Source organism: Lontra canadensis, unplaced genomic scaffold, assembly GCF_010015895.1.
Source record: "Lontra canadensis isolate GAN:19392208 unplaced genomic scaffold, GSC_riverotter_1.0 scaffold26, whole genome shotgun sequence".
In the NCBI taxonomy this organism is placed as follows: Eukaryota; Metazoa; Chordata; class Mammalia; order Carnivora; family Mustelidae; genus Lontra; species Lontra canadensis.
The window spans coordinates 17,593,363-17,607,156 of NW_022631020.1; the positions used below are offsets into that span (position 1 = coordinate 17,593,363).

Here is a 13,794-nt window from a genome sequence, read left to right on the forward strand (position 1 = left end):
AATGATTGAATGTAAATATTTCAGGATGTGGACCACTGTTCAAATGTTATCATAAATCTTTGCCATTGTTTTAGGGGATAACCCTGCATGCATATATGAGCTGAATTGAGAGAGCTAACTCTTGGAAGGGAAATTAGCAGTGAGTTTGTGCATGTCTGACCTTCTGCCACTACTAATCTGATTTGACCACAAAAGTATCCTATTAGATCTTTGCTGTTGTTATCATATGCATATCATTACATAAAGTGAAAAACTCTTTTCTGAAGATACTACATCTGGCATTGCTTTTGGCCTGTTCATCGGGTGGTCTGAAATGTCATTGGTATGTGAAATTGAAATGGGTTGAGCCAGTATGCCCTCTTAAACTTTGAAAAGGGAAAAAAAAAAAAAAACTTGAACTGTAAAGTTAACTATCTTTCCATTCCTTGCAGGTTTGGAAGGTTTACAGTAGCTGCTCTTCAGTCCAAAGTAGAACAGCATGAACGTGAAACCAATCGCCTCAAGAAAGCCCTGGAACGAAGTGATAAGTATATAGAGGAACTAGAATCTCAAATTTCACAGCTAAAAAATTCAAGTGAAGAGAAGGAAACTATGAATTCCATTTGCCAGAGAGCACTTTCTACAGATGGCAAAGGGAGCATAGGCAATGAGGAGGATATGACATCAAAGAATCAAGGTGATGGTGCCAGAAAGCTGCTTGGCTCATCCACCTCAAGTTCTCACCTGGCAAAACCTTCTAGTTCTAGTTCTGCCAGGCAGGAAAGCACCAGCAAAACAGAACCAAATTGTTCTAAGAACAAAGACTTATATCAAAAACAGGTGGAAATAATGTTAGATGTGACAGATACAAGCATGGATACTTATTTAGAAAGAGATTGGGGTAATAAGCCAAGTGATTGTATTCCCTACAAAGATGAAGAACTTTATGATCTTCCAGCTCCTTGTACCCCTTTGTCCCTTAGTTGCCTTCAGCTCAGTACTCCAGAAAATAGAGAGAGCTCTGTAGTCAAAGCAGTAGGTTCCAAAAAGCACTCAAACCATCTTAGAAAATTGGTGTTTGATGATTTTTGTGATTCTCCGAATGTTTGTAATAAAGATTCATCAGAAGATGATAGAAGTGAAAATGAAAAGAAATCAGAATGTTTTGCTTCCTCAAAGACAGGATTTTGGGACTGTTGTTCCACAAGCTATGCCCAAAACTTGGATTTTGAAAGCTCAGAGGGGAATACAATAGCAAATTCTGTTGGAGAAATTTCTTTAAAGTTAAGTGAGAAATCAGGTTCCTGCTTATCTAAGAGGTTGAATTCTATTCGCTCATTTGAAATGAATCGGACAAGAACATCCAGTGAAGCTTCCATGGACGCAGCTTACCTTGACAAAATCTCTGAGTTGGATTCAATGATGTCGGAATCAGACAATAGCAAGAGCCCTTGTAATAATGGTTTTAAGTCAGTGGACTTAGACGTGTTATCAAAGTCCTCTCAAGGCAGTGAATTTCTTGAGGAGCCAGATAAGTTGGAAGAAAGAACTAAGCCAAACCTTTCCAAAGGTTCTCTAACTACTGATCAGTTAGAAAATGGAAATGATTGGAAACCCACTTCTTTTTTCCTCCTCTCTCCATCTGACCAAGAAATGAATGAAGATTTCTCTCTCCATACCGGTTCTAACCCAGAAACTAATGAAATCAAACCCCCAAGCTGTTTGTTTCAGACTGAGTTTTCCCAGGGTGTTTTGTTAAGCAGTTCACACCGGCTATTTGAAGATCAGAGGTTTGGGTCTTCTTTATTTAAGATGACCTCAGAGATGCATGGTCTTCATAACCACCTTCAGTCTCCTTGGTCTACTTCCTTTGTGCCTGAGAAGAGGAATAAAAATACAAATCAGTCAACGAAAAGAAAAATCCAGAGCAGTCTTTCCAATGCCAGCCCATCAAAAGCAACTAAAAGTTGACTCGTTAGAAAGGTGTCATTTATGTTTTTGTCCTGAGAGGAATAGAAGTTTTTAAAGTTACTTTTTTTCCCTCATAAAAGTTCTGTACGATGTTGAATTGATAATCTGTAGTCAAGTATCAAGTCAGAATGGTGGATTAGCCTGTACCTAAAATACTTCTGTTCATTTTAAAGAGTTTGTCATTTTTTCATTTCATTTGGGCATCTTTTTAACCAGAAAAGATAGGGAGAGGGAGAGGGTTTCTTTTAATGAATATTATATGTATCTGGTTTGGGTGTGTTATGTTTTCTTAGGTCTTGATTTAGCTGTTAAATACAGTGGCCAATTAATGAGCCTCGGTTGTCTTCAAAACTTGGATTCCTTAAATAAAACTTTTTGGGTTGTCTATACACTGCTCATAAGACACTTGAGTTTCTTTAAAGCTTTTCTAAGCTGGGAATTATTTTGCCTGTCCTTTTTTATTTATGTTTAGTGATGGCTCAACTTTTAGGCAGGGCTATGGTGGAGAAAGCGCACTCTAACCTTAGTCCAATATTCATTTACTTTTTTTTTTTTTTAGGTTTTGTATATGTATGTTTGCATTTTTAACATTGTGTTTTGTACAGTTTTTGTGAGAATTTTGCTACAATGAAAAAACACATTTTCTATATGAAAATACTTGTTTTATGTGAGGTAGCTTTCATTTCCTCATCTTTTTGTGTGTGTTGAAAATCAAAAATTGAGCCTACTTTGGAAAGAAGGCATAGAACGGTTGGTTGGGTTTGGAGGAGCCTAAATATGGTAGCTTCATTGTTCCAGATACACAGGTGTGGAAGTGCTCTTTGCCAAATGCTTGATTCACTTTCATCCCAGGGGAGCTTTTTTGGAGTGAAGTTCTTGTTTGCATGTTACTGTTCTTTGTGGAAACTCTGTATGCATGGTAGCATTCTTTCTTGCACTGTTTTCCTTACTTAGAAAAAGAAGTTTTAGTTGGTTAATAGAATATCTTTTATGTAGGACAGATTTTTTTTTCATGAAGAGTGTTGAGAATAGGTGAGCTAAGCACAATTTTTAATTTAGGCTCTGAAAAAGTATATTCTAAACATGTTTGGTATGCCTGTATAGGCCTTTAAAAATGGTTTGTATGCTAATGACTTGTTTATCTAATGTGCACTGAACATTTTACATTAATACTGTACTGTTTTACATTAATACTGCATGCTTTTCTATGTGAATTGAATAAAGGATGTCATAAGCACTGTAATCCTTGATGTTGTCTCAGATATTGAATTAGCCTATAACAACCAGTAAAACTTACCATTTTTAATTGATCTTATAGAGAGGTTGACAAACTATGGACCATGGACTAAATCTGGCCTACACCTATTTTTGTGAAAAGCCTGTGAACTAAAAATGGTTTTTATACTTTTTAATGGCTTTTAAGAATTAAAAAATATTTCATAATACAGGAAAATGATATAAAATTCAAATTTCAGTATTTCTAAATAAAGTCTTATTAGAACGCAGCTACACTCATTTGTTTACATATTGCCTATGACTGCTTCTGCTTTGTAGTGGCAGAACTGAATAGTTGCCAGTGAGACCATATGGCCCACAAAGCCTAAAATATTTACTCTTTGGCCTTTTACAGAAATATTTGCTGACCCCTGTTAATAATAGACTCTGTGGATTCGGTGAAACCGTAAAAGTGTAACAAATCACTTTTATGATTTGGAGAATCATGCCCTCCACTTTTAGAAATAATAAGGGGCAAAAAAAAAGCTAATGTGAAGCATAATTTTTATTATATATATTTTCCAATAAGTATTTGTGTGCTGTTTTATTCTTTTTGATGTGTTGAAGTCGATAGATACTTTTAGAGAGTAGTTTAGATATCTTTGACAATGGTAACATATTTGGAAATTCTATTAAATATAGAAATCTATAATTTTTCCAAGTAATCATAGAGTAAATTAGGGGGTAAGCCTCACTTGAATTCTGTCTGTAACTCTTCTTTACTATGAATGTGTCCGTTTTTACTCCATTAATCCAAATATATACCAGCAGCGTGCCATGGCTGTGCAGAATGTATAACCTGATTAGTGATGCCTAATCAGGGTTAGAGCGTCTCTACTGGACCAGAGTATTTCCCAGCTGCTTCAGAAACGTTGCTCCACCCTTCCCAAAACAGTATGTCATACATTAAACCCATCAAACGTGACATTTGTCCATTGAAGAGAATAACCTGCAGGATTTTATTTCAGTCACATTCTCATTTGTACTCTTTACTTCTTTTACCATAATCTGATATATCATGATACATGTAGTGGTTTCATATGTTTTTAAGTATATTGTACATACACTCTTAAAAACAAAAGAAAGACAAGCTTTTTATCCACGTACTTTACTAACTTCTATTTTCTTTAATCCTCTTCAAACTCTGTAAGGCAAGAGCCTCAGTTTAAAGTGAGTGATTTGAGGATTAGTGGTCACACACGGCTGGTATGGGATAGAACAATGTCTTAGAGCTGGGTCCCTAATTCTAGAGCACGTACTCTTCCTCCCCAGTGCATGAAAGTTCACATCTGAAGGCCAAAGGATGAATAGATTTGAAATTTCCAAGGGTTCTTTTTAAAGTCCTACTTGAGAAATACTGACATGTTTCTTTTCAGGTAGCATTTTATTTCTGCCAATGTTCCACTACTAAGTGGAAGCTCAGTGGTGAGAGTTGTTTGCCTCTTTCAATAAATGTAGGAAAATTTGCATTTACTCTGACATTTAGATGAATTTAACCCTTATTGGGAGGTTTAGATAGCGCTAAAGGCCATGTTAGAACAAGATGCACTTGTGATAAGGGAAGCAGACACTAATCAGTCATGCCTATAAAAAAGCATCTTTTGATTGCTCATCTTTCTAAAATATGGTTAAGGGAATGTGACATGATGGTAGGTTTTTGTTGGTTTTGGGGGGGGTTTGACATGACCTTTAGTGTTCATCTTTTAATTTTCAAAATCTTAATCCCATCAACAATGACTTTTTTTCCTGTTTTAATGTATCATCTGACTGAAACTGAAAATGGTAGACTTTTAAGATTTATAGCCCCTTAATTTCAAATCTACTTTGTATTCCTATAACATCTTTTGTATCTATATTGGTTTAAAACTGAAGGTACCACTGAACAAGGGGAGAACTTTGGTCTTAAATCCTAAGATATTTCAGGAACTTGTTTCTGTATACTTGAATGGTTTTCAGTTATCCAAAGTATAATACATAGATTTTGTACCTGTGAATGATACGTGTAGAACATCAAACTGAGATTAACAGTAACTTTATATGGAGTATAGCCTATTAGATTAAAAGAGTGTTTTCCAAAGCCTCATAAGAAGGTCTTTCATTCCTATTTGTGGGAGTCCTACAACACAGTCTTTGCCTGTGATGATGTAACCCAATCCTTTTAATAATACTTGGCAGAGAGAAAACCTTTTAAGCAATGATCTCAGAGCGCATAGTGAACATTTATTTCCTAATTCTCGGAACCCCACTCTGAGCGAGGAAACATCTATTAAGATGCAGATTTCTTTTAAGAACCCATCTGGAGCTCAAGCTAGGGCGATCTTCAGTCTTACATGGCAGAAGCAACCTAGAATACTTTGAATTGGAGCTCCACTTCTTGAAATGGAAGATTCTAAGGTCTGCTGTGTCTTAAGAGGGAGCAGACCCCACTCTAATGAATGTTAGTTGAATTAACCAAGTGTGGAGAAGTGTGTGCCTTGTGGGACACTTAGAATTTCGGGGTTACCAAGGGCAAGGATTTAGACATTTACCGAGACTTCCTGCGAGGACAGAGAAGCTAGTTCTGGTCCATTTTGATTCTTACAGGACGGTGAGTGGAAAAAGTCGGTGACGGCGATAGCACCGAGCAGAGAGGAAATAAGCATCTTAAAGGAAGTACTGTTTGCACTGGGTCTTTAAGGATGAATAAGAGCTCGGTGTGGAAAAGGACGTCTCCTCTGCTTGTTCGCTGTCTTTGTAGGGGCGGCTTCACGGACGTCTCAGAAGCGGTGCTGAAGGACCCATTGCCTAATGCCAGGACTTCTGATTGAGAAGGGTTTCTAGATTGCTCCAGCCTGAGCTTGCAAGTTTGGCTTTGCTCCGCCTCTTCTTTCTCAGCGTCCCCTGAGACTCTAAGCTAGCCCTAGCCGCTGGGGCCGGCGGCCTGATGGCGAGACAGTGACTCCCTGGGCGCTGGAAGGCTCAGGAGGTGGCAAGGCTGGCCCATCATCTGTCCATTAAGCCGGGGCTTTGCGCTGCGACGGCCGGAAGGCGCGACCTCGCTTCACTCACAGGGTCATCTTTGTGCTGGGGGTGGGGAGGTGAGGTCTAGTCCGCTTGTCTCGGCTCTGAGGCCCCTACCTCCCTCTGATTCTAACTCTCCCAGCCTTCCGGGATTTCCGCAGCCAGCGCGGCTCTTCCCCCAAGCCCCGGCACATCACACCCCCCACCCCCGATCCCCCGGGAGGACAAATCTGCCGGTGCCCCTCCGGCCGGAATCTCCCGAGCTCTCGAGGGCGCTCTCAGCTGGTCTCTCGCCCAGGCCCCACCCGAAGAAACGACTTGCTTTGCGGTTTCCTTTCATTTTATTACCACTCGCGAAACCTGGCGATTAAGACGCGAAACCAACAAAGAGTTTTCTTTCCACCTTAACCTTGCACACAATCCTTTAACAAATTAATTAATCCTAATGAATTAACACTTCATTTATTTAAACGCGCTACAGTCCATGAATTAAATTTTCATGCAGTGATTAAAGGCTGTTAAAATATGCATGATTTCGTTAAAATTTTATAATAAATCAGGGCAATGTGTTACATGACAAGGCAACTATTTCCCGGTCCCTCGCAAGGGGCTTTGATTTGTGCGGGCGGCGAGGAGGAGGGGCGGCTGGCGGCGGCGCCTGCAAGCGCCGGAGCCCGGCGACAGGACCCAACTCCGCACTTCTGGCTTTTGGACTCGCGGCTTCGCGCTTTCCTCGGCCCTCCTGGGGGATCCTGTTCCTGCGGACGGAGCTGAGCCTGCGAAGGGCGTTGGGCTCCCTCCTGCGGGTCCGCGGAACTGCACTCGTACGGGGCGGGGGTCCTCTGCGGTCCGTTTGCGCCCGCGGAGCTCCCGCCAACCCCGGCCTGCGTGCGACCGAATCGCAGCCGCGGGCGGGCGGCTGTCTGAGGAGAGGGAAGGCGGCAGAATTTCCGTCTCGTCGCATAGGGTCACTGGCGGGAGTGCCTGCTGTAGAGTTGGTTTGTTCGTTGTTGTTTTTCACCCGGGGACCTCGAACCCCTTCTCTGAGCGGCGCACTCTTCCGGTTTTGAAGGGGCCCGGGTGGAGCGGGGGCGAATTTGCTTCTCTTAGGATCTAAACCCCGGGGGCCCGTGGCCTTGTTTAGTGATACAACAATGTTCACACGGACGGCGCAGCTGGCGGGCGGGGGAGGCCATACCCCTGTTAGGACCCAGACCTAGTCGTCCTGCCTCGCCCGTAGATCTTTCACTAGGTAGGTTGGTTTTGAGTCCACAGAGAGATTCAGGCGGAGAAGGCGGAGGTGATACATAGATGATAGTAGATAGAGCGATTGATTTCTACATGCGTAACGCCCAGAGGGATAATGACCGGCGGCGAACTTTACTGGGAAGCATCATCTCGGGGTGGGGTGGTCGACATCCCGAAAAATGTTCCCCACGGAAGTGGCGCTTGAATTAAACGGCCCCAAGAAAAAACAGTGGGGTTTTGACCGGACAACTCAAGAACCTTCTCCGCAGGTCTCAGCGGGAGTTCAGTCTGAACGCGCACGGGGCGGGAGCCTTACGAGATCACCGTGGGCCTCACTAACTCACTCACCTCCGACGAGCGGCCCGAGTGCGGGCGGGGCGCGGTGGAAAGGGAGCACCGGGCCTCCAGAAATCTCCGAGCTCCCGGCAGCAAGAGCGTGGCTCTGAACTCGCTGCGTGGGCAGGACTGGGCCGTGGGGCTGGCAGAGGGCAGGGCCACCGCCAGAGACGGACGAGGTGGGCACTGAGGCCTCGCGGTCCGCTGGGGGAGGTCAGAGGACCTCGGCAGGACCCGCGAGGAGCCCGGGCCCCGAACGGCGGGAGAGACGGGATCGGCCCGCGTGGGGGGGTAGTGCGAACAGAGACCCAGCATCGAGGCAGCCCAGGCACGGCCCCGGGAAAGCCGGCCCCGAGAGGAAGCGAAAGTACCGCACCAGTAGCTCCCCTTTTCCACGCTTCGGGCAGAAAGTGTCGGAGCGCGAGGGCGCCGCCGGGCCCAGCCAAGCACAGCTCCTCTTCAAGAGAACCGACCTCCACGCCCTACTCTGGGCCTGCTCCTCCCCTGCCTGCCCCTTCACAGGGCTTAAAAACAACCCCAAAGGCCTCTGGAGGCGGCCAGCTCTGACCTCTGGGGGCTACGCCTGCACGCAGAGCGGGGCCGCGCTGTGAAATGTGCCCACTTTCAAACTGGGCAACTGCCCGCGGGAACTGTGGCACCCCGGGTCTGGGAGGTGCAGAGCTCCCACTCGGGCCGCCAGAACCGGAGGGGGCCGGCCTGCAGGTAGGGCCAGATCTTCAGGCCAGAACGTGGAGCCCGATACCCTCCTTCTGTACACACACACACACACACACACACACACACACACTCTCTCTCTCCACGCACTTAAGTAGACGTTCTTCAGGGCCAAACCCCTGTTCCTGAATCTTAAGAAATAACCCGGGTTCCATCCCAGAGGGGTGTGTGTGTGTGTGTGTGTGTGTGTGTGTGTGCAGGTAGTGGCTGCTATGTCCAGGGCTGATTTCTCCCCCACCCCCACACCCTTTTGGAGAACGGCAGCCAGAGCCAGCAGGAGCTGTCAGGCGGGCTCTGCTGATCTAGGGAGGTGGGTGGGTGTCTAAGGAAAGGACAGTTCACTCCCAGCAGTGTGGGCCCTTGAACAGCGCCTCTCTACCCCGGCCTCACTCCAACCAAGGAACTCTGCTCTCTGAGCTCGGGGAAACAGCAGCTGCCAGAGAAAATGTGAAGTGGGACCTGCCAAAGGAGGAGGAGAAAATTAATTAATGAGGGAAAGAAATGTGTCTCTGATCCAGATGATAGACTCCCTATCCCTGGGGGCAGAAATTCCTTGGAAATCAATAGCTGTGCATTCATTATCCCCCTCTTGATAAAATGCAAAGCTATGAGATAGGGGGAGGGGAGAATCTGTGTTGGTCATTAAACAAGAAGGAAGGGGGGCACCTTTCCAGGAATCTATGCCCAGGCTCAGAACCCATGTGGGCATCATTAGCACAGGCAGGGGCCAACTAGTTACTGCACTTGCCAGACCAGAAAAACAAAGCAGTGACATATTGGTGAGCCCCTGTCCACCACCCTTTTCTTTCACTGCCCTGGGGTAAGTAGAGAAAGACTTCATAAGGCCCAAGGAACTGCATGCAGATCTGCCACCGTGCCCCAAGCTCTAGCCTGGGGCCGAGGCCCAGCAGGGATGTGGCTAGATAACTGTCCAGGAACCATCTCCCGCCCCATCCCATGTTTCCATCCAACTCCCTTTCTCTGCACCTGTCACACCTGTATGTACCATAAGTGCCCCTTCACCTGGGGCTGCCCCACTCTTAGAGACTGCTACCTCCTGCAGGGCAGATACCCCTGTTTTATACCTCATTTTCTCTTCAATGTCTTGCCCTGGCCCAGACTGGTGATGACCAAGGATGTGAGGAAGGAAAGGAAAGTAGAATGTAAATGAGGGAGGGATGCAATAATTGAACTCCGAAGAAGAACAAGCTGCTGACAAGATTTACAGCTCTGCATGGGGACAATGCACCCCTCTGGCCCAGTCTCCATTTCCCTTTTTGGAAGAGAGGAGACCCTTCAGTGATCATCCTGCTTGCCCCCCATTAACCCTGGCTTGTTGAACTTTCTGGCTTTTACTCCTGGCCTTCCCCATCTGCCTTCTCTTCTTTCTACACACATGTGTTGTTCGATGGGGCGTTTTTACCCTGTGCCAAGCACTTTGCTAGGTACCGTTGTGGACACAGATGTGCACCAAAATGGGCTTCCAGTCTATTGGTTAGGGGGTGGGCTGGGAATTGAACCCACAGCCCTCATAGTTCTAGCCACAGGAAAAGCTGAGTAATTCTGGACAAATTCTGGCCCCACCCATGCGTTGTCCAAAAAAAAAAAAAAAAAAAAGGTGTCCGAAGAAATGTGAACTAGAGGAGGAGTCTGGGCAGGCTTGTAAGCTCCTGCTCTCTGGTAGGGTGCCCTCCCAGAGTCATAGGTAAGTCCAGATGAGTTTCCAGTACTTGGGGGCTGGCCTTGCTCTGTGGGGGTCCACTCAGAAGGAACCTGTGCTGCTTGCGGTTCTGCCTCCCATGCACCTTTCCACCCTTCCGGGTGTCTAAAGGCCAGCATTTCCCTGAGGTGCGGGCAGGATCTAGGCTCTTGCCCTCTGCAGGACCCTTCCTTTCCCTAGTGAAAGAGCTCAGGGAATGGCTGGCTGCCCTGGGTATCAGGAAGGATTAGGTTAAGCCTGGACATCCAGGGCGACAACTACCTTAGGACTCACTCGCTCCCTCCAGCGATGTCCTGCTCCCCGTCCATTCCCCTTAGAGATAAGTTGCATTTAGCACTCCCAGGGGACCATGTAATGGATGGAAACTCGAGGCTCCTCTCGACCAGCAAGTGAACATCTTTCTCCCCTCTCTGGCTGCAACAGGGGAGGAGGGTAGAGAGAAAAGAAAAGAAAGAAAGGAAAAGCCATGGTGACGCCTGTGGGCTTTTCTTGGAATTTGAGTATTGAGTGGGTATGCTAAATACGGACACGTTTATCTGAGGAAAAGATCCACACGAACGCAAATTGAGGTTTTTAGAAATGAGATCTGCTCTTTGGTGGAAATACAGACCTCTTTGGTGTGGGAGAGACCAGAAAGATTATTTATCTGATCTCTGCCTCCCATAAGTAGCCCCTTGCCTCTCTCCAGCTCTCCCGCCACAGATGTGATAACATCTGGGCTGTTATTATCACTCGGGGCAAGCGTTGTGTCCCTGGAGACTCGGCACCTGAACTGTGGTTCTCCCGGGAGGCGCTTGATCTGCCTGCCACACAAGGGCCATATAACAGGTTGGCTAATTGATTCATTCTTCTTAGGTTTTGATTTCACAATCAGAGAATACATAAAAAATAAAGTCTGCACCAGAGCTTAGGTTTCTTTATTCCAGATTGGTTTGAATTAATATTTTAATCACACTTTCCTATACACTGGCTTGATCCTGTCTCCTATTCAAGATCCTGTCTCATATATATATATATATATATAATCTTGAAAAAAATATATATATATACACACACACACGAAGCAAAGAGGCCAAAGCCAAGACGATGGAAGGGAAAAGAAAGTTCTCTTTTCAACATCTTAATTCTTTTTTCTCTGAAGCGATTTTCTTTTCTCCCGGAGTTTCCAGCATAAAGTGTGTGTGCGTGTGTGTGTGTACACGCTGAGGAGAGGAAAGGATCCCCACAACACCCTGTTAACTATTTTTCCTTTTGATTACTAGAAGCCTCAGATCACCCGGAGCTCGTTTGAAATGTGGGTTTGTACACGGTTAAAGGAGACAAACAATAAGAGAAATGCACAATTTCATTTCAACAGCAGTTCCTTAGTAGAAAGCACACGCTCCTTGTGGCTCCTAAGTGGCTGTCACTGTCGGTGCCTGACACTGTTATATTCACAACAACAACAACAACAACAAAGTATGCGGAAGAAATTAAATTATATGGAAATCAATAGCGTCTGACTGCTTCAAACAAATGTCTGTCACGGCGATTATTCTCCAGGAACCTATTTATAAACCTTGAAAGAAACAGGTTCTTGCAGCAAAAGACAGCATCTTCTGCGTTTCTATGTTGTTATTTATACTGTATACAGAGGAATGCGCGGGCATAATTTAACATACAAATACCCAGCTGTATACATTATATAACAGCTTGTTAGACATCCCAGAGTGGAGGTGTGCCTAAGTAATGCGCATATATTCCGGGCTTGCGGGGGAGAGTTTGAGAGAGGCAAAGCACCAAAGGGGTTCTGAGCATCTTGTCTTTCTCCCCCTAAAAGGTGGGTACCCTGAGACAATAGCCAGCCCTTTTGATCTTTCCAGAGCCGCTGTGGGAAAGGTGAGGCGTGCATTGCGCATGCCCGGGTAGCTACAGGTGCATCACCTGCGCTGTCCTTGCTGGTGGTCACTATAAGAGCGGCTCCCAAGCGCCTGTCGCGGCCGGGCGAGCGCGCGCGCGCGCAGACGCACGGCGCCGCGGAGAGAGAGCGCGCGTCAGACAGACTCAGACAGCTGATGCCTGTCAGCGCGGCGGGGCCGGGAGCTCTCGCGAGAGCTCCCAGAACCGGCCGCGAGAAGTGGGGCTCAGGTGTAAGAGGAGTGCATCCCGTCGGCGCGCGGGGCTAGAGCTCTAGGAGAAGTGGGATCGCGAGGCCGGTGCGCGGCGCTCTGCACGGTCAAAGGGAGCGCCGGGCGGCAGCGGCGGCAGCAGAGGAGCAGCAGCAGCCCCTGGCGCGGCCGCCGCCTCCGCGCAGCCAGCAGTCGCGGCTGCAGCCTCCGAAGGGAGGCCGGGGGAGCCGGCGTGCGCACTTTCCCGCAGACTTTCGGAGTGTTTGTGGATTTACATGCCAAGCCATCAAGATGATGTCTATGAACAGCAAGCAGCCTCACTTTGCCATGCATCCCACCCTCCCTGAGCACAAGTACCCGTCGCTGCACTCCAGCTCTGAGGCCATCCGGCGGGCCTGCCTGCCCACGCCGCCGGTAAGCGCCCCACGCCCGCGGCCCCGGCCCGCGCGCCTGCCCCCTCCCCGTCTCCGAGACACTGCATGTCGGGTGCTGATGTGCTCCAGGTCCAGGTGCTGGGTTTTGCGGGCAGGGATTTTTAGAGGAATCCCGCTGCGAGGCACGTTTTGTCCAGTGGCGCTTAATGTCGTGTTCCCGTCGCCTCTGCCTCGTGTCGGCGCCTGCGATCAGAGTGGGGAACGCTGGGGCCATGACTCTCTACTTCCCTCCACTTTTTCTGTTAATTTCACGCCTCGGAAAGGCGGTCTCTGTGCGTGTTCGGGTGCGTGACACGGGTCCCGAGCTGCGAGTTACATTTCCATTTCTTCTTCTTTTCCCCTTCCTTTTTGGTCTCCCACGCCGGTTCCCGGAATGTGTTCTTGTGACCCCCTCTCCCCTGAACCTGTCTCTCTCCCCACACTCACGTCCCTTCTCATCTGTCCCTCCCCCCCGTCTTGTCCTCAATGTGCTCCCCATTCCGTCTTTCCCGGCCTCCACTGTCCCCACCCCCGTTGTTGTTATTTTGGTTGCTTTGTGTTTGGTTTGCCCTTTGCTTGTGCTTTCCGGCTTGTATGTGGTTTTGTTTTGTGTTTTTGCTTTTTTTCGTTTTGTGGTTTTTTTGGTTGTTTGTTTTTTGTTTTGGTTTGGTTTGTGTCGCCTGCAGCTGCAGAGCAACCTCTTCGCCAGCCTAGACGAAACGCTGCTGGCGCGGGCAGAGGCGCTGGCGGCTGTGGACATCGCCGTGTCCCAGGGCAAGAGCCACCCATTCAAGCCAGACGCCACGTACCACACGATGAACAGCGTGCCATGCACGTCCACGTCCACCGTGCCGCTGGCGCACCACCACCACCACCACCATCACCACCAGGCGCTCGAGCCTGGCGACCTGCTGGACCACATTTCGTCGCCCTCGCTCGCGCTCATGGCCGGCGCGGGTGGCGCCGGCACTGCGGGAGGCGGCGGCGGCGCCCACGACGGCCCGGGGGG

General features: G+C 47.5%; 2 protein-coding genes across 2 annotated transcripts in view; both read left to right on the forward strand.

The window, feature by feature from the left end:
* The window catches only part of OBI1 (ORC ubiquitin ligase 1), a 42,838-nt gene extending 39,645 nt beyond the window's left edge, over positions 1 to 3,193 (forward strand). Inside the window, exon 6 of the mRNA XM_032864185.1 lies at positions 432 to 3,193. Within this exon, the coding sequence (XP_032720076.1) occupies positions 432 to 1,950 (1,519 nt within the window). The 3' untranslated portion in view covers positions 1,951 to 3,193. The remainder of the gene's footprint in view (positions 1 to 431) is intronic.
* A 9,192-nt stretch (positions 3,194 to 12,385) lies between these two features.
* POU4F1 (POU class 4 homeobox 1) overlaps positions 12,386 to 13,794 on the forward strand; it is a 3,143-nt gene continuing 1,734 nt past the window's right edge. The window contains exons 1-2 of the mRNA XM_032864258.1: positions 12,386 to 12,786; positions 13,472 to 13,784. Of these exons, the coding sequence (XP_032720149.1) occupies positions 12,664 to 12,786; positions 13,472 to 13,784 (436 nt within the window). The 5' untranslated portion in view covers positions 12,386 to 12,663. The remainder of the gene's footprint in view (positions 12,787 to 13,471; positions 13,785 to 13,794) is intronic.